The sequence below is a fragment of the Anolis carolinensis genome, chromosome 3, assembly GCF_035594765.1.
Source record: "Anolis carolinensis isolate JA03-04 chromosome 3, rAnoCar3.1.pri, whole genome shotgun sequence".
In the NCBI taxonomy this organism is placed as follows: Eukaryota; Metazoa; Chordata; class Lepidosauria; order Squamata; family Dactyloidae; genus Anolis; species Anolis carolinensis.
The window spans coordinates 216,857,116-216,875,579 of NC_085843.1; the positions used below are offsets into that span (position 1 = coordinate 216,857,116).

Consider the following 18,464-nt stretch of genomic DNA (forward strand, 5'->3'; position numbering starts at 1 on the left):
CTGTTACTTTAAAAATCAGGGGCAGGTTGAATATTCGAAAGGTATCTGCCACGTCAGTTGCTTTTATCATTGGAAGACTGTCAGCTTATTATAATTATCACTCAAAAAGCACAAAGACTATTTTGCTTTCCTACCGAGTATTCATTACAATTGACGAAAAGGGGCCAATTAATTTTCAAAACCCATTTCAATACTGAAATACCCACCATGTGCAACAAAGGATGTACTATAAAAGCGCCTTTCCGGCAACAGCATGTTATCCTTAGCTAACACAAAATGTTTTTTTTTTAATGTGGAACAGTATTTTATCAGTCAAGTTAGGAAATCTTTGAGAAGAAGAATATTTTTAGGACCCAATTATGGCTTCAGGGAGTGTGGAATACATTGTTTGCTGCAGATAACAAGCTCCTTCCATTGCAGTTTTGAAAGATCTGTTGGAGTGCTAGAGCAGTGGATATGCATACATTGAGAAATTCACTCTTACCAAAAATGTAGGCCAATACATTTTGCATGAGCGTTTCTGAGCCTCGTGCGATCTAATTGGCACTTCTGTCATCAGAAGAGCGAGCATGGCATGGTAATTTGAGTGTTTAGGTTAGGAATCTGGCAGATTATGGTTCAAAACACCACTTGACCCTGAAAACCCATCAGGTGACCTTGGACAATGGCAATGACTTGAAGGTAGATAATAACATCATTTTAGTCTTATCTAATCCAAGTTCTTTTATTATTATTATTGTATACTCAACTCCAGCATGCACTCAGATATTCACCACAGTTCATGGCATGCATGTCAGAAGGTGTGTGTGATAAGAGACTATAGTCCAGGGGTTCCCAAACTAAGGACTGTGGGCCGGATGCGGCCCTCCAAGGTCATTTACCTAGCCCCTCCCCCTCAGTTTTAGACTTAGGTTTGCCCAAAGTCTGAAATGACTTGAAAGCACACAACAACAACAATCCTAATTAGCTCCAGCTCCTGCCAACCTAGCAGTTCGAAAACATGCCAATGTGAGTAGATCAATAGGTACCACTCCGGCAGGAAGGTAATGGCACTCCATGCAGTCATGCCGGCCACATGACCTTGGAGGTGTCTACGGACAACGCCGGCTCTTCGGCTTAGAAATGGAGATGAGCACCAACCCCCAGTCAGACATGGCTGGACTTAACGTCAGGGGAAACCTTTACCTTTTTAAGGCACATACATACATTGCAGTAACATTACGGTGACACAACATATCTCGATAAACCTTTTCATTTATATATTTTAAAATATGTGATTTGTAGGATAACATATATTTCCAAGATTTTTTGTCATTTCTCATTACACTTGCACGACATGTGGACACACTTCAGCTGACACACAAATGTGTCATGATACACAGCTTGGAAAGTTCTGCTCTAGGTCATCCAATGTGATTCTCTGGGTCGGTTTCCAGCAGAAGTCAACCACAGAGTCATGCTGGAAGACTCAGAAATTCCAAGAGAAGTGTTCTCTCAGGTAAAAAACAAAAACAAAAAACAATTTCTTTATTTGTGGTTTTTCACTTTCATGGAGGACCAGCGAATGTGAAGGGCTGACAGTATAATGATTTTGCAATCTCATGCTATGTATGTATAACGTAAGAGTTAAAATGTGTTCGAAATAAAGAGATACCCTGTAAGAGAAAATATATGCAAAACCTTACATTCCTCAACAAAGAAATAGAAATTGGAAAACCATGCATTTTTTGTGGCAATCTTAGGCAAGAAACATGAGGTGGTAAAAAGGGGGAGCAGTCTGCTGATAATTAGCCGGCTACAAGTAAACAAGAGATAAAGGACCTTGTCAAACTCCATATACTTGGAAAACAAAGCCAGCATTTGCTCCTTACACTTAGCTTCTTATGTAATAGCTGCCATATAAGTAAGCTGTTAGAAAACTCAATAGGGCAAAGTGTATCTCTAAAACAGAGTCCCAGCAAACCCTTTGGGTGAGGAACTGCAAACAGATTGCCAGCTCCATATAAGTGGAGTAAAAGCTACTTGGGGCCAGTTATCTTATGACTGAGCCAAAGACAGAAGATGTATGGCTGTGCACTACTTCCAAATACGTGAGGATATTTTATTTATGATAAAATGCCAGCTTAACATTAAACAATAATGAACAATACCATGCTATCAATGCAATTAATTTAAGCAATCAAATGCTGAAATGTATTGAAATGCCTGTCTGAAACGTGCAGTGTTCTTCAACAGATGCGATGTGAGGTTTGTGATGCTCCTATAATAGAAATATGGCATGTAAGCTGATGTTCTCTACCACTGCAATGCTGGGTAGCTAAGCCAGGAAATCCCAGTTATATGGCTCTCCACGAATTTCTGCCTCCAGGGGCAAACCAAGAATGGGCAACTTGGAAGTGCCTGAACAGACTCAGAAGTGGAGTGGGCAGATCAAAAGACAACCTGGCAAAATGGCACTACCTAAAAGAATCCTCCACCTTGTGTGACTGTGGAGCAGAGCAGACAACTCCACATCTGAATGCTTGTCCGCAGTGTCCTGCATCATGTAGAGAAAGAATTGTTTGAGGCTACAGACAATGCGATTGCTATTGCCCATTTTTGGTCAAAAGATATTTAGTCACTTGTGCTCTTTCTATTTTTATCAGTTTATACTATTTTATGCAATGCTTTTGATATGAAAAAATACTTATTATAGGACACAATATACATGAGGTGTCTAGACCATATAATAGCGAAGAAAACACTATGCTTACTCTATGTAAAGTTTAAGAAAGTCTACACCCTGAAAAAGGTTTTATAAGAGAATCTGCAGACTGAAGATGTCTGCAATAGGATGATCCTCCCCAAAGAATATATAGCTGCAAAAGTATTGTTGTATAACAAAAATCCAAATTATAAAGCTGCATATTTATCTGGTTGTTTGTGTGCCTTTCAAGTTACCTATGCGTGTTAAGTGCTGAGCTGCTGAACTTGCAGACTGAAAGGTCACAGGTTCGAATGTGGGGAGCAGAGTGAGCTCTAGCTGTTAGCCCCAGCTTCTGCCAACCTAATAGTTCGAAAACATGCAAATGTGAGTACATCCATAGGTACTGCTCTGGCAGGAAGGTAACGGCGCTCCATGCAGTCATGTCAGCCACAGGACCTTGAAGGTGTCTACGGACAACGCCAGCTCTTTGGCTTAGAAATGGAGATGAGCACCAACCCCCAAAGTCGGACACAATTGGACTTAATGTCAGGGGAAAACCTTTACCTGCTTATAGCAACCCTAAGAAAAAAAATATTTCAGGGTTTTCTGGGGTTGAAAGTAAGATACTCGGGTTACATAGAAGGGCAACGATTTCACCCCTGGATTCAAACCACTATGTCACACTGGATCTCATATTTATACTTATCCACACATTCTCTCATATTATTACTCCTCTCAAATAAATTTCCTGGGAGATGAAAGCTTAAGAGAATCTTAAAAATACTGATGGTGACCTACATTCTAGGCAACATTGTTTTCAACCTTGGCAGTCCAGTTAATCAAAATGGTTGATTCTAAGGAACTCAGCTTAGAAATGGATAGACAATCATTAGGGCAAAAAAACAAAAAACAACTTACATTCCTGAACGTAGAAATAGGAGTTGGAAAACCATGCCTTTTTCGTGGCAATCTCAGCCAAGCACAGGAGTAGGACAGAGGCTTCTGCTGTGCCTCCTGATTTTACGGGAAGCATAGCAGAACTCCTGCCCTATTGTCTATGTCCTTATGGGAACCATCCTCTGAATTGCAATGTTTCCCTCATTATTTCGGACAGAGAATAATTCATATGTAAGGAATACAGGGCAGACGCATGGGTAATTCTGCTGAGCATGTGCCCCCACTACAAGCAGGCCAAACTGGTTTGTCCTGGTTTCTCAAGATCTGAATCCACACCCATCTTAAGCAATGACCAATGACAGCTCAATTGATCAAGCCCTGCAGTAATCAAGTTGATGGTTTTCAGTTCCAAACAAAAGGGTCGCAACCTTCTGAATGGACGAGAAGGGGAAAACACACTTATGATGTCATGGACTTTGGGAACTAAATGCTAATTTGTTTAGGCAGAGTTGTCAGGAAGCGGGAAGAGAATGGGATGTTGAGAACGAGTGATGATTAGTGGAATATATAAAGGGATCTGAATAAATTTGAACGACCGTTGGGATGAGATCATCAGAATAATTTGACCGTGGGTTGAGGAATGAGTGAATTGAGAATTAAGGTTGGGAGAATCTGCCAGTCAGGTTTAGGAATTAATTAGTGGCATGTCTGAGTCTGAAGTAATTAATAGTGTGTCAGATGGGTTAAATAGTTAATCTATTTTGTTTATTTTGTCTTGCTTTGAATTCATATACCTTTGGCCTCCAGGAATGCAATGCATTAGGCCAGGAGTGTCAAACTCATTTTCGAGGCGGCACATTAGCCTTATGGTTGCCTTCAAAGGATAGTTGAATCCATGGATACAGAGCGACAATTGTAATTTTTTTACGTAGTAGTTGGTGCTCTTTAGTTTTTACCCAAGATGTCCCCAGATGTTATTGAGGGATAACTCCCTTCCCTTTTGATTATCTGCCATGCAGGCTGGGGATAATGGGAATTGCAGCCCAACAGCACTTGTGGCTCTGAGGTCCAGGGAGCAGAATGAGCACCTGCTGTTAGCCCGAGCTTCTGCCAACTTAGCAGTTCGAAAACATGCAAATGTGAGTAGATCAATAGGTATCGCTCCAGCGGGAAGGTAAAGCGCTCCATGCAGTCATGCTGGCCACATGACCTTGGAGGTGTCGGCAGACAATGCCGGCTCTTCGTAGAAATGGGAGATGAGCACCAACCCCCAGAGTCGAATACAACTGGACTTAACGTCAGGGGAAACCTTTACCTTTACTAGCTACACAGAGCAAACTGCAGCCTTTCAGATGTTACTTTAGCCAAACTCCCATCACCTATATAGTCTTGATTTCCAATGATGAGGAATTGTAGTCCAGCATCTGGAGAGCCAGGAGCCCCTGGTGGCACAGCGGATTAAACCGCTGAGCTGCTGACTGAAAGGTCGCCGGTTCAAATCCGGGGAGTGGGTGAGCTCCCACTGTTAGCCCCAGCTTCTGCCAACCTAGCAGTTAGAAAACATGCAAATGTGAGTAGATCAATGAATACCATTCTGGTGGGAAGGTAACTGCACTCTATGCAGTCACGCCAGTCACATGACCTTGGAAGGTCATGTGGCTCTTTGGCTTAGAAATGGAGATGAGCAACAACTCCCAGAGTCAGATACAACTACCAGTAGATTTAACGTCAGAGGAAAACCTTTATTTTTACTATCTGGAGGGCCACTTAAAAGGACATGGAGGGCTGGATTCGGCTCTGGGTACATGCCAAGAATTACCTGGAAGTTACATTCTAGAGATTGTACTGTATTTAACATCAGCTTTACCATAATGATATTACCATTTTTGTTGACTTTGCCAAATATTTCACTTTTTAAACAAAAAAAATATGTAAAGGCCAGGAATGATTATGACCACAAGGTTCTGGCTTGGTTTTCCCCTCACCTCCCAATTATTCTTTGTTTGGCTGAATGAGAATATTTGGATTTAGAAGTTCAAAACACAGACACTTGAATGAGTTTGCAGCAAAAATGTTTTTTATCCAGGAAGCAACAAAATATGACTGTCTATGCAAAATTTCCTTACATAACAGTGAATGCCATGATATATGAAGATTGATAAACTGGTATTTCACAAGAAATATTCAAATTATGCATGCTCTTTATATGTTTTGAGCACACATTATGGGTAAGTCTGTTATAATAGGCCATTTGAAAACAGGATTCTTCTGGCAACGGATGTTCTTGGCTTTTCATCTAGTTCTCCATAGGCGTTTCCTGGTGATCAACACAGCAGCTACTGCAGCATCTCTGCATCTGACTCGAATTCACTATTTCTAGCAGTAAAACCATTTGTCCACTTGGGTTTGAAAGAAAAGAGAGACAGAATAGTTCATTGTTGCATAATGCGCTAAAGTTCATCACAAAACACTGCTTGCTACCATGATGATTCAAAGTAATGTATTCATGGCCGATACCTGTTTAATATATTCCCGGTTTTGTTGCTAAAGTTAGTTCAGAAGCAATAAGGCAGCACAAAGGCTGTGTCCCCTCTATACCTCAAAGAAAACCAACATTTACTAGAAGATAAATGAAAATTTTCCCTGGCATGTCTCCTGAGCTTACTGCTGATCATTTATACTTGAGCAAGGCGTCATTGTCAGCGCTGGATGGACAACTCCCATCCTGCCTATTAAGAATATGATGGGAAAAACACATGAAAGGCATTCCAAAACAACTTAAGTCATGAATCAGAAAAGGCAAGAATTAATATTGGGGCCAATTCCTGTAATTGTAATGGATGTTTGCTTTTTTGGCAGGAATACCAAAAAAAAGCAAGCATCCTTTGTCATGATTTGTATACAACTATTCAAAATACAGTTTCTTGGATTGGATGAAAACAACTATGTAATGTAATAGTCCATAAAGATTAATGCCATAATGGATTTGTTAATGTTTAAGATGCCGTTTCTTCCTTGTTGTTAAAACTACAGCTCTAACACTGCATGGTTCTGCATCCCTAGGCTAAGTTAAATTTGAAAACAAAACCAGGAATATGAAGTGCAAACTTTACATTTCAAACAATGACACCACTTAGGATGCAGAGTGACAACTGTCAGCCTCCCATCCTAACATTTGAACTGAAGTGCCTTACCATCAACAGGTTTTGGATGAGCAGGCCCACAGGCAGGTGCCTAAAAGAAAGAGCATTTAATACAGAATTATCATTTAATTCATACCTCACAATGATTATATTAGACTTCACAGCATTTTATTAAGTTTCAGTTTTTGGAAAGTTACACGTTTTTTCTTCCCTGTTGGTCGTAACTGCCAAAGAAGATAGTCCTCTGATGCTTAGTACGGAACTGTTCATTTGGAGCTTTTGAGACAAGTTCAAAATATGAATGCTTCCTGGTACTAATTCCAAATAGCCCAAAGTAGATTGTGTAAGGATATTCTAGGATTGTTGAAAATGAATTCCAAGTCAAATCAGAACAATCTTTCACAAGTGTGAATGTTCACCCAAGTAAAAAAAGAGGCCCAGTTAAAGCCCTGGTAGATTGTGCAAAACGAATCTGCAAACCCCACCTCCTCCAAGGTGAACTTAACCACTTAAACTGGGCACTACAGACCAATGGTTACTTCACCACAGACATCAGAAGAGTTGTAAGGCCAAGAACAAGCCATGAGAGTAAAGACAAAGATCCACCCAAAGGAAAAGTGTTCTTACCATACATCAAGGGAACCACTGACCGCATAGGGAAGCTGATAAAGAAAACAACCTAAAAACTATCCACAGACCCACTAAGAAAATCCAACAAATGCTACATTCAGCAGAGGTCAAGAGGGATCCTCTCACCTCTGCAGGAGTCTACCATATACCACGCAGCTGTGGATAAGTCTACATAGGGACCACCAAACGCAGCAACATGAATCAAGAAACATGAAAGGCACTGCAGACTAATTCAACCAAAGAAGTCCGCCACAGCAGAGTACTTGATGAACCAACCTGGACACAGCATACTATTTGAAAACACAAATGCTGGACCACTCTAACAACCACCTTGGAGGTGTTGACAGACAATGTCGGCTCTTCGGCTTAGAAAGGAACAAAATCTGGCTATCAATATTTAAAAACTTTAAAATCAGGACAGTAAATAAAGAACAACAGTAAAAAAAACCTGGGAAATTCCAGTCAGGAAACAATCAGGGCCAGCTAACGCCTCCCAATAAAGGATTCCCCCCAGCAGGAATCAGCCAGGCTTTGAAGCTGCAAGGCTATTCAATGCTAATCAAGGTGGCCAACTGCAACATTCACACTTGCCTCCAACAGACAAGAGTTCTTTCTCCCACCCTGGACATTCCACAGATATATAAACTCCACTTATCTACTTTCCAACAGACATCACAACCTCTGAGGCTGCCTGCCATAGATGTGGACAAATGTCAGGAAAGCATGCTTCTGGAACATGGCCATACAGCCCGGAAAACTCACAGCAACGCAGTGAGAAGGATACATTCTCCAAACTGGCTTAAGATGAATCTCTAGGTTGACTCTCCCAGAAGTTGATGATAAGAGTCCTACTGAAGGATCTATGTCTTAAAGAGTTGTTCTCTCAGGTTTATTTTTTGTTTATTTGTGGTTTTCCTGTTTTCATGATTTCTTTGTACCCCAGCTACTGTGAAAGTGGAAGCCTTTCAAAAGTTACAAACCGTAACTTGAGAAGATGAAACACAGCTTTGCCTGTCATGTCAACAAAATGGTATGGCTCTAACACACAGTAGCTTGGGACTGGAAAATAATAATACTTAATAGTTATGACTTATATTACTTGCATACCATTTCAGCTGTGAGCCACAATTTTAGGAGAGCTCTTTGTAAGTACCTTAATAAAATATTCTTATGGATAGAGAAAATATGTATGAGGGTGAGTCATTTACATTTATAAATATGAAGCTGAATTCCACACCTAGAATAAGTTAGAAGTTCTTCCTTATTGCACATGATTTCTTTATTTTTCTAATATATCCTCTTATGCTTGTTCCAAGAGTAATAAATTATATACAAAAGGGCAATCTCTGAGGCTAGTAGAATTCCTGAAGTTTCCTTGAAAGCCAAAGATTTGGGTACATAGTAGATCTTCATTTTTGTCTCTAACTCTCATGACCCACAAGAATGAGAATTTGAAAAGCAAATCAAAATCATGATTCTAAAAATGCTGGATTATTAACTTAACATGTTTGGTGGCTTTTCCCCTTTGAAACACATAACATACACTGCTCTGCTCTTCAGAATAATGACTCAATGTATCAGGGGCACAGAATTTGTTGGAGCTGCTTACCAATGTCACAGTTGATGCAGCAGATGTTTGACTGCAACAGAAGGAGCTGTCCGCCAAAGTTGTATTTGTGCTGAAAGAGAAAGTTCAGTTACAAAAGGAGCCATGCTTTCTGCCAGTCTATTGAATATAAAAATCTTAAGGAACATTCTCATGTGGACATATTTAAGTTAGTGTGTCTTTGGATTAAGAATCAATGCAGATGCTGCATTAATTACACTATGTAACATGATTTTTGTTCCTGAGTTATAAATGTCATTTCCTAATTAGTTCTATCATAAAAACTGGAAGAAGCTCATTAAACTGCAAAAACTTTTTTTGCAGTTTTTGCGGGACATCCCGTACCACATTTTGCTATAGTTTTTCAATGACTTTGTCATCGAGTCTTAACCAATTTAATATAGTTTGTAGCAGCCACAAAAGCAACATTTCGGGAGTATAATAACTAGTTTCAAAAGTAAGTGCTGCACAAATGAACAGGAATAACACTTTCAAACCAGGAACAGTTTTTTTTCTCCAAATTTTGGTACATAGTGTCACTATACCTAATATTTGCATTTCTATAACTGAGAAAAGATTCAATTTCTTTGAAAGTACAGTAGAGTCTCGCTTATCCAACGTAAATGGGCCGGCAGAACGTTGGATAAGCGAATATGTTGGATAATAAGGAGAGATTAAGGAAAAGCCTATTAAACATCAAATTAGGTTATGATTTTACAAATTAAGCACCAAAACATCATGTTATACAACAAATTTGACAGAAAAAATAGTTCGATACGCAGTAATGCTATGTAGTAATTACTGTATTTACGAATTTAGCACCAAAATATCATGATGTATTGAAAACATTGACTACAAAAATGTGTTGGATAATCCAGAACGTTGGATAAGTGAGACTCTACTGTAGTAGCATTTGAAAGCAAAGCTAACTTACCAGCAAATCTCTCCTCCATCTGTTTTTTTAGTTACTAGCGCCTTCCAAAATTTATGTGTGCTTTTGATAACATCAATGGCAAAGTCCTAACATTCAGAAAGGAAAACAAGTTCAGTGCTTGTCCTAAATGGCTGTGTTGCAACCATGCCATGTATTTAGTAAAATGAATTCTTCTAATTTATTAAAGCCTAGGCCACATCTACAGAAGACCAGTTTGCCCCATTCCAGTTTCCCCCCCACTGTGTTGCTAAATCTGTTATTTATCTCTGTTTTATGTTTTATACTCTTTGACTTGTTGTGGAAACCCTTCCTCCTTTAACTATTAAACTGGCATTGCCAATTGATTGCTTTTTCAAACAAAAACCACTTTAGAAGTGAGCAAAGGATCGAAGGCCAGCAATACAAGCTTCACCCAGTGATCCATTTCCACCCAAGCTGATACCCAGACTATGTATTTGCCCCCAGAAATATCAATATGGGGGAGAGAATGGGAATCATATGATCATCTAGGAGTTGTTGTACTGCAGCTCCTAGCATACTTCGCTCACAGCTGTGCTGGCTACAGCTAATGATAGCTAACAGCATTGGGGGAGATATATGAGCCCAATGCTTATATTGAGATGATTTTCACCATCAAACATGCCATAGTGTTTCAAACTGCAGTGGTTCCCCCTCACCATCAATAATAGTAACAAAAGAGCAAACCAAAATCAAAACTAAAAGTAACACAATATCACAGGTTGTCATGCAAGGATAAAATTAGCTCTTCAGCTAGCTATGCCTACCCTAGACCAAGAATCAGGACATTCGGATAGAGTTAATGGATCAACAACTTACACAATAAATGCTCTCACTGAGCAACTGATAACACAGAAGAAGCATGAACATCTCTGGCTTCTCCCAATATTAGCAGGGATTATGGAAACAGCAGATATACTGTTTATGCTTCCAACTGCTTGTTTAAAATATGCATGAACAATATTAAACATGGAGAACTATTAGCAAAGATAGGCACATACCCTGTCTTTAAATTCTCCATTAAATGCAAACTGGTTTTCTGGCTTCCCGTCAGGTACTTTGTATTTTCTAAACCAGTCCACTGTAGCCTCCAGGTATCCAGGTTTAATCCTCCTGACATCATCAATATCTTAATTACATAAAAGAAGAAAAAGCATCTGATCAGAATCTGAGTTTGTTTTATGTATTACCAACACACAAACAAATGCGAGCAGGTGGGACCCTAAACACACCTGCCTTTTCTCTTAAAGGTTCCATGAAATATGCACTAGAGGCCTATGTTAGGGTTCAAGCAAGGAGCAAGGGATTTCTCAGAGGATGAGAGGGATGACAAGTTTCAAACTGAGGAGTCTGTGTGTGACCAGGGAGAATTGCAGGTCTTAGATCAGAGAGAATTGCAGGCAGTTGAAGATGAAACAGAGGATGGACAGGTTGCTTACCTGTAACCGTGTTTCTTCGAGTGTACTCTGTGAATTCACACTAATGGAGAGACTGCGCCTGCGCGGGCTCCAACGGAAACTCTTCCCAAGCTAAAGTTTTAAATTTTGGCGGTAGCCACGCCCCCCGTCCCCAGAGGGCATATAAGGCAGCCCTAGGCGCCCACTCTCCAGTTCCTGCGCCGCCAAGGCAACGAGAAAGGAAGAGGGTTTGCCAGAGGGGAAGGAAGGGCGGGCTTGTGTGAATTCACAGAGTACACTCGAAGAAACACGGTTACAGGTAAGCAACCTGTCCTTTTTCTTCGTGTACTCTGTGAATGCACACTAATGGAGACTAGCACGCTTAGGTCCCGGATGGTGGGACAAGGCAAACCTTGACAACAAGTTGATGTCCAAACACATCTTTATTAAACATAAATAACATGGTCCGAAGGACCCATAGAAGTAAACACAAGCATCATGCCGAGAAAGGAACTCGGTAGGTCACGGAATAAACAATTTCAAGCATGAGTAAACAAGTACAGTGCATCATTTCCGAAGGGGAGAGAGGCAACAGTACATAAGGCACAATCGTTTAGGAAAAAACAGTGCAAACGTGAGCATAGACGTGGCATAACGAGATGGCCAAACACGGGGACATCTATAGCGAAAAAACCATGAGGAGGAGCCCCCCAGGGGGCTGAGTGGTAGGTAAGTTCTGAGGATAAAAGGCGGGGAGATAGAGATCCTCAGGACAGACAGGACAATAAAACCGATCTAGCAAAGGCTGAGTCTTTTAAGGCTTTTTGATCTATTCTGTAGTGAGACACAAATGTAAGGGGGTTAGACCAGATCGCTGCCTTACAAATAGAGTCCAGAGGGATGCCCCTCAGAAAGGCAGTCAACGTGGAAAGACCTCTCGTCGAACGTGGGCGGACGGACGGGGGAGGTGGACGTTTAGCCAGTTCGTAGGCAAGTTCAATAGCCTGTGCAATCCAGTGAGACAACCTTTGTGAGGAAATAGGATTGCCCAGCTTATCTGGGGCATGGGCTATAAAGAGTCTCTGAGTCTTTCGAATGTCCTTGGTGCGGTCGCGATAGAAGAGGAGAGCCCTACGTACGTCGAGGAGATGTAACCTCCGCTCCAGGAGAGACGAGGGGTTTGGAAAGAAAGCAGGGAGAACAATGTCCTGGTTAAGGTGAAAGGCCGAGACCACTTTGGGGAGGAAGGTGATGTCCGGGCGGAGAACGGCTCGGTCATGGTGGAAACGGAGATAAGGTTCATCAACCCTAAGGGCCGCCAGTTCAGAAGGTCTGCGAGCCGAAGTTATAGCCACCAGGAAGGCTACTTTCCAAGAGAGTAGACGCAGGTCGGTCGAGGCTAGAGGTTCGAAAGGAGAGGTGAGCTGGGAAAGCACGAGCTCGAGGTTCCAGCCCGGCGTAGGCGGCTGGGAGGGTGGACAGATATTGTTGTATCCTTTTAAGAAGGTTTTAACAAGATGATCAGAGAATAAGGATGGTTTACCATGCTGCTAGAAACACCACGAAAGAGCGGCCAAATAAGATTTCATAGAGGCAAGAGAAAGTTTTTGGTCTGCAAAAGTCATAAGAAAGTCCAACACTATCGGTATCGAGGTCGGAAAGGCAGCAATGTCCCGGGACCGAAGAAAGGCACGGAAGCGGGAGATTTTATAAGTGTATGATCTGGTTGTAGCCGGCTTGTGAGCTGCACGGAGGACCTCCTGCAGGTTTTGCGGGAGGGAGGTTAGGCGAGAATTCTCCATGCAGTGAGATGTAGAGAGGGGAGATCCGGGTGCAGGATCTGGCCGTTTTCTCTGGACAAGAGGTGTGGCAGAAGAGGCAGAGTGAGAAAGTTCATTCTGGAGAGGTGGAGAAGGGCCGGGTACCAAGGCTGTCGAGGCCAGGCTGGGGCTATCAGGATCGCCGACGTAGATATCGACCGGAGTTTCTGCAGGACCTTCGGTATCAGAGGGAAAGGCGGAAAGAGGTAGATCGGTTCCGACGACCAGTCTAGAAGAAAAGCGTCTCCCAGACAGCCCGGAAAGGAGGCCGGAGGAAGTCTCGCGCCGTATCGAGGTAGTTGCGCGTTCTGGGGAGAAGCAAAGAGGTCCAGGGTGGGGAATCCCCATTTGTGGAAGAGAGAGAGAAGAGTCTCGGGATCGGGCATCCACTCGTGGCAGGAACTCGTCATCCTGCTGAGGGCGTCTGCCAAGTCGTTTTGGATCCCGGGAAGATGGACTGCCAGGATCTGTATGTTGCGGCTTATGCACCAGGACCACAGCTGAGAGGAGAGAAGCATCAGCTTCCTCGAACCCGTGCCGCCTTGTTTGTTGATGTAGAAGACTGCCACTGTGTTGTCTGATTGAACGAGGACAGACTTCTGGGAGATCAGGCGGGAGAAGGCTTTCAGGGCCTTGAAGATGGCGAGAAGTTCCAGAAAGTTTATGTGATTGGTCCTTTCGGAAAGAGACCAAAGACCTTGTATGGTGAGACTGTCCATGTGGGCTCCCCAGCCGTAGTTGGAGGAGTCCGTGGTTATGGTAACCGAGGGAGGAGGCGGATGAAACGGGAGGCCCTTGCAAACTTGGAGAGGGACTTCCACCAGCGGAGCGACTGTCGAACATGGAGCGTGATGGAGAGAAACCTCGAGTTGAGGTGGCGGGATGGCTTGAAAACGTCTATAAACCATCTCTGCAGGGTCCGAAGATGGAGCCTGGCAAACGGGGTCGTGAGGACTGTGGAGGCCATGTGGCCCAGGAGTACTTGGATAGACCGGGCTCGAACTCTCCACTTGGTTTTGCAGAGGGAGATTTGTTGTCGAAGGGCGAGAAACCTGTCGAGCGGGAGAGAGAGAGTTTGAGAGATTGAGTCGAACAGGGCGCCGATGAAGCGGATTTTGTTCGACGGAATGAGGTGAGATTTGTCGAGATTTAGCTGGAGACCGAGAGAGTCTAGAAGAGTGAAGGTGGTGTCGACGTGACGTCGGAGGAGGACAGGGTCGGATCCGACCAGAAGCCAATCGTCCAGATATGGAAAAACTGTGATCCCTTGGAGTCTGAGGTGGGCAGCCACCACAGCGACAACCTTGGTGAAAACCCTTGGGGCCGTGACGAGGCCGAAGGGTAAAACGGTGAACTGGTAGGTTTGGTCGAGGACCTTGAAGCAAAGGAAGCGTCTGTGGGTTTTTCGAATCGCTACGTGGAAATAAGTGTCTCGTAAGTCTATGGACACGAAGTAGTCTCCGCGCTGAAGCATAGGGAGGATGGAAGCGATGGATACCATTCTGAATTTGGTTGGGCGTATGAACGTATTGAGCACACGCAAGTCCAAAATGGGGCGGAGCCCCCCTCCCCTCTTCGGGACCGTGAAGTACCTGGAGAAGCAGCTTTGAGGGTCCTGTACCGATGGAGAAGGCCGAATAGCCCCTTTGGCGAGGAGGATGTCGATTTCGGCGAGAATCTCCTGAGAAGGGTTGGAGAGAAGGATCTGTCCCATGGGCGGGAGCTCTTCGAACTCCAAGGCATAACCGTCTCGAACAATTCGGAGAACCCAAGCATCTGAAGTGATAGACTCCCACTGATGGAAGAAAGGAGCCAGGCGATCTGAAAAGAGGCCGTGAGGTTGATGTAGCAGAGGGGAGGGATGCGGAGGAATGAGTCCTGCATCGATATCGGAGGTAGAGTCCTGACAAAGAGAGGTGGCGTCAGGTACGCCGATGGGGCTGACCGGAGGTGGGAGTGGTACGGCCGCGTTGCTTCTGAGGATGAGCAGAACGGCGAGGTTGTTGGCGGTTCTGGTTGTTTGAAACCGAGGGACGCCTGAAGGATTGGTGACGGTAAGAAGGGGGCGGAAAACGACGGAAGCGCTGAGGAAACCATCTGGTGCGGTGAGTTTGAGGCTGGTCACCACATTTGATAGCTAGAACCTTAAAATCATGGTTAGTTTTGAGTTTATCGTCGGTGCCGGAATTGAAGAGACCCAAGGCGTCGAAAGGAAGGTCTTCAATAACTTGTCTGGAGGAAGAAGACAAGCCCGACGACCTCAGCCAGGCGTGGCGACGAATGGCAATGGCGTGGGCGATCATCTTACCGGCCGTGTCGCCTGTATGTTTTGCCATCTGAATTTGATGATGGGCTAGGGAGTCGGCTTCTTGTTGAAGGGTGGACAGTACCGAACGGTCTTCGTCAGACAACTTTGAGAAGAAGGGCTGAGCTTTCTCCCAAAGGATCTGCTGGTATGCACCCATACAGGCCCCATAGTTCGCCATTCTGCAAAGTAGAAGGGCCCCAGAATAGAGCTTTCGGCCCACCGCGTCAAACCTTTTGCATTTGATTCACGACCGGAGGTCTGTGAAGCCTTGATGACCATAGAGTTCGGGTCGGGATGGTGTTTCAGCCACTCCAAAGTATCGTCATCGGTGCGGTACCAGGATTCGATTCTTTTTGAGGTAGGAGGAATCGAGGAAGGGGTCTTCCAGGATGCTTGGATGACGTCCAGAAGGTAAGGCAAAAACGGCAGCAGCGTGGCCGGAGGGGCTTGGGCTTGGACCCGCTTGAAAACCGGATACCGCCTTAGAAGTTTGCTTGATCTCTAATCCCAAACATCGGCCATCCTCACCATTTGGTCCGAGAAGGCCCGAATATTGTCTGTGGGTGAGGGAGGATCCACCTCGTATGTGTCGTGAGGAGGAGAGAGGTCGAGACCCAGAGATACCACCGAGGCCGAGAGAGCGGAGTCAGGGCGATTGATATCAATCTCATCGTCCTCAGCCCCTTGAGGGAACTGAGGGGGAGATGACAGCATAGTCTCTGGGGGAGGCAAAGCCTCAAGAGCAGGAGCCATCTGTGGCCGAGTTTCTTTGGAGGCCGAAGCTTGGGCAGCCCGAGCCAAGCGGGTGGTTTGTCTACCCCGTTCCGGTGTCGAGGTCGGGGGAAAAAGCTGCTGGCGTGATGGACGATGCACGGCAGCAGGTCGAGGTGACGGCACCCTGACCACTGTTTGGGTGGAGTGGTGGGGTGAGTCCTGAAGTTCGCCATCAGACAGATCTCGAGGAGAGGGTTGTCGAGGCCGCTGGGCAGGAGCAATCGGAGAGGATCTTCTAGAAGAAGTCGCCGAAGAAGAAGGGGCGTCTTTTTTAGAAGAGGCAGAAGAGGAGGAGCGTTGGGTCGCCCTCTTTTTAGCAAGCGGCTGTTTAGAAGGAACCCTCAGAGATTTTCCCGGCGTCGGAGGGACCATTGCCGAATCGGACTGGGTCCAACGAGCTTCCTCGTGGGCTCTCTTAAAGGCGATTTTCATCGCGGAGGTCGACGGAGGAGACCCGAGATGGGATCGAATCGAAGACACGGAGGCTACAGAGCTCGACATCGAGGAGGGGCCCACTCTGCCGGAACGAGTTGACATGGTGGCCGTGGTGAGCGTGCACGGCGGTTTGACGGGCTTAGCTGTTTTGGAGGCCCTGGACGTCCTGGATGAAACTGAAGGGGCCTTAGCAGCCGGTGCCGACATTGGTCTCGGGTTCAGCGCCGACGTCGCGTCCGATGTCGACGGAGTGGGCTCGGGGGCGAGCGATTTCTCGTAGAGCGCTGCTCTGAGCCTCGCGGCTCTATTCTTTCTTGCCTGAGCCGTCAGGGCTAGGCAGAAGCGGGAGGTACCGACGACATGGGCCTCTCCGAGACAGAAGAGGCACTTGGCGTGGCCGTCGGAGTCAGGGATTTTAGCGGCACACTGATTCCAGCGTTTGAAGCGAGTAGTAGACATGAGAATCCGAAGTGAACCTTGCGGCGGAGAAAAAGGAACTGGAGAGTGGGCGCCCAGGGCTGCCTTATATGCCCTCTGGGGACGGGGGGGCGTGGCTACCGCCAAAATTTAAAACTTTAGCTTGGGAAGAGTTTCCGTTGGAGCCCGCACAAGCGCAGTCTCTCCATTAGTGTGCATTCAGAGAGTACACGAAGAAAAAGTTTTGGATTCTCATGTTCATTCCTTAGCAACAGGGAAAAGGGAAACCGTGAAAGGCCAATTTCTCTTGGAAATCGGCCCTCAGCCAATGGGGAGTTTTCCCGCAATTTCAGATTAGATCTTTGGACAGAGGGAGTGATAGGTTAATTAGGCATTCGGAGAGACTCTGTGAGAAATCCTTGAAACCCAGGTGTGTGAGGCACGATTTGATGGCTTCTTGGTTGGGCTTGGGTTTAAATTAGGTGGTGGTTACTTGGTGTCTCTCAGAGACATTGCCAAAAGGTCCAGGTTCCTGGCTAAGTTTTCAAGTTCATGATGCAAGATTCCTGTGTTTGCCTATGTTCATGGAAGCGTTTTGCCTTGGAAAAAGTTCCTGTTTTTATGCTGATGGATTTATGCCTGTGATTTTGACTCTCTTGACTTCATGTACTTTGCCATTTTTGGACTACTGTATTGCTCTTTTGTATATAGACTGGTGCTATTTTACAGTTCCTTTTCTACTGCTCTTTTGGGAAATGCTCCCCCCCCCCTTGTACATGCTTTTCTTAATAAACTGATGTAGTTAGTACTACTGGACTCTGGTGTGGTGCTGGGTGAAAAGGTGCCTCAAGGCTAGAGTGCATCTGTCTATAGAACTGTCTGCTGAAATGGATGCATACCCGAACACAGTTGTTTAGAACCTATCCATTTCTCAGCATGGCAGGCAAAATCTAAAACTTACTTAATATAATGTTTTTCTCAGCTATCCCAGTGAACTCATGGCCAAGCTTGACAACATTAAACAAAATCAGTCTTTAAACAAGACGCTAATTTAGAACCTCTGTCCACAGACAGCCACAAACATTTAATCAGCTGGAAGGCCAAAGGATAATTACACTCTGTGAAGAATAACTCAGAATGCTATCATCCTTTTATTAGAAAGGCTCCACCTTACATGCAGATGTCCTGACCTGGTGGTCCTCCAACCCATGCCCATTATCTGTGAATATGGAGGGGTCTGCAGTTCTAGCTACACTTTGCCCTACCACTTCATCACATGCATTGGATTCTACTGAGCCACACACTTAAGAAACGGCAACCTACTGGGTTCATCACATGATGTAGGCTTCAAATGTAGGGTAGAGATATCTTGACATTTTAAAGTGTTTTAAAGGATCTT

General features: G+C 44.6%; 1 protein-coding gene across 2 annotated transcripts in view; it reads right to left on the bottom strand.

Moving 5' to 3' along the window:
• Positions 1-5,638: 5,638 nt before the first annotated feature.
• The window catches only part of ppa1 (inorganic pyrophosphatase 1), a 38,613-nt gene continuing 25,787 nt past the window's right edge, over positions 5,639-18,464 (bottom strand). For both annotated transcript variants that reach the window (XM_062976213.1, XM_003218530.4), the window contains 5 exons: positions 10,916-11,043; positions 9,897-9,982; positions 8,966-9,035; positions 6,778-6,817; positions 5,639-5,982 (listed from right to left, as the gene is read on the bottom strand). In XM_062976213.1, the coding sequence (XP_062832283.1) occupies positions 5,960-5,982; positions 6,778-6,817; positions 8,966-9,035; positions 9,897-9,982; positions 10,916-11,043 (347 nt within the window). In that variant the 3' untranslated portion in view covers positions 5,639-5,959. The remainder of the gene's footprint in view (positions 5,983-6,777; positions 6,818-8,965; positions 9,036-9,896; positions 9,983-10,915; positions 11,044-18,464) is intronic.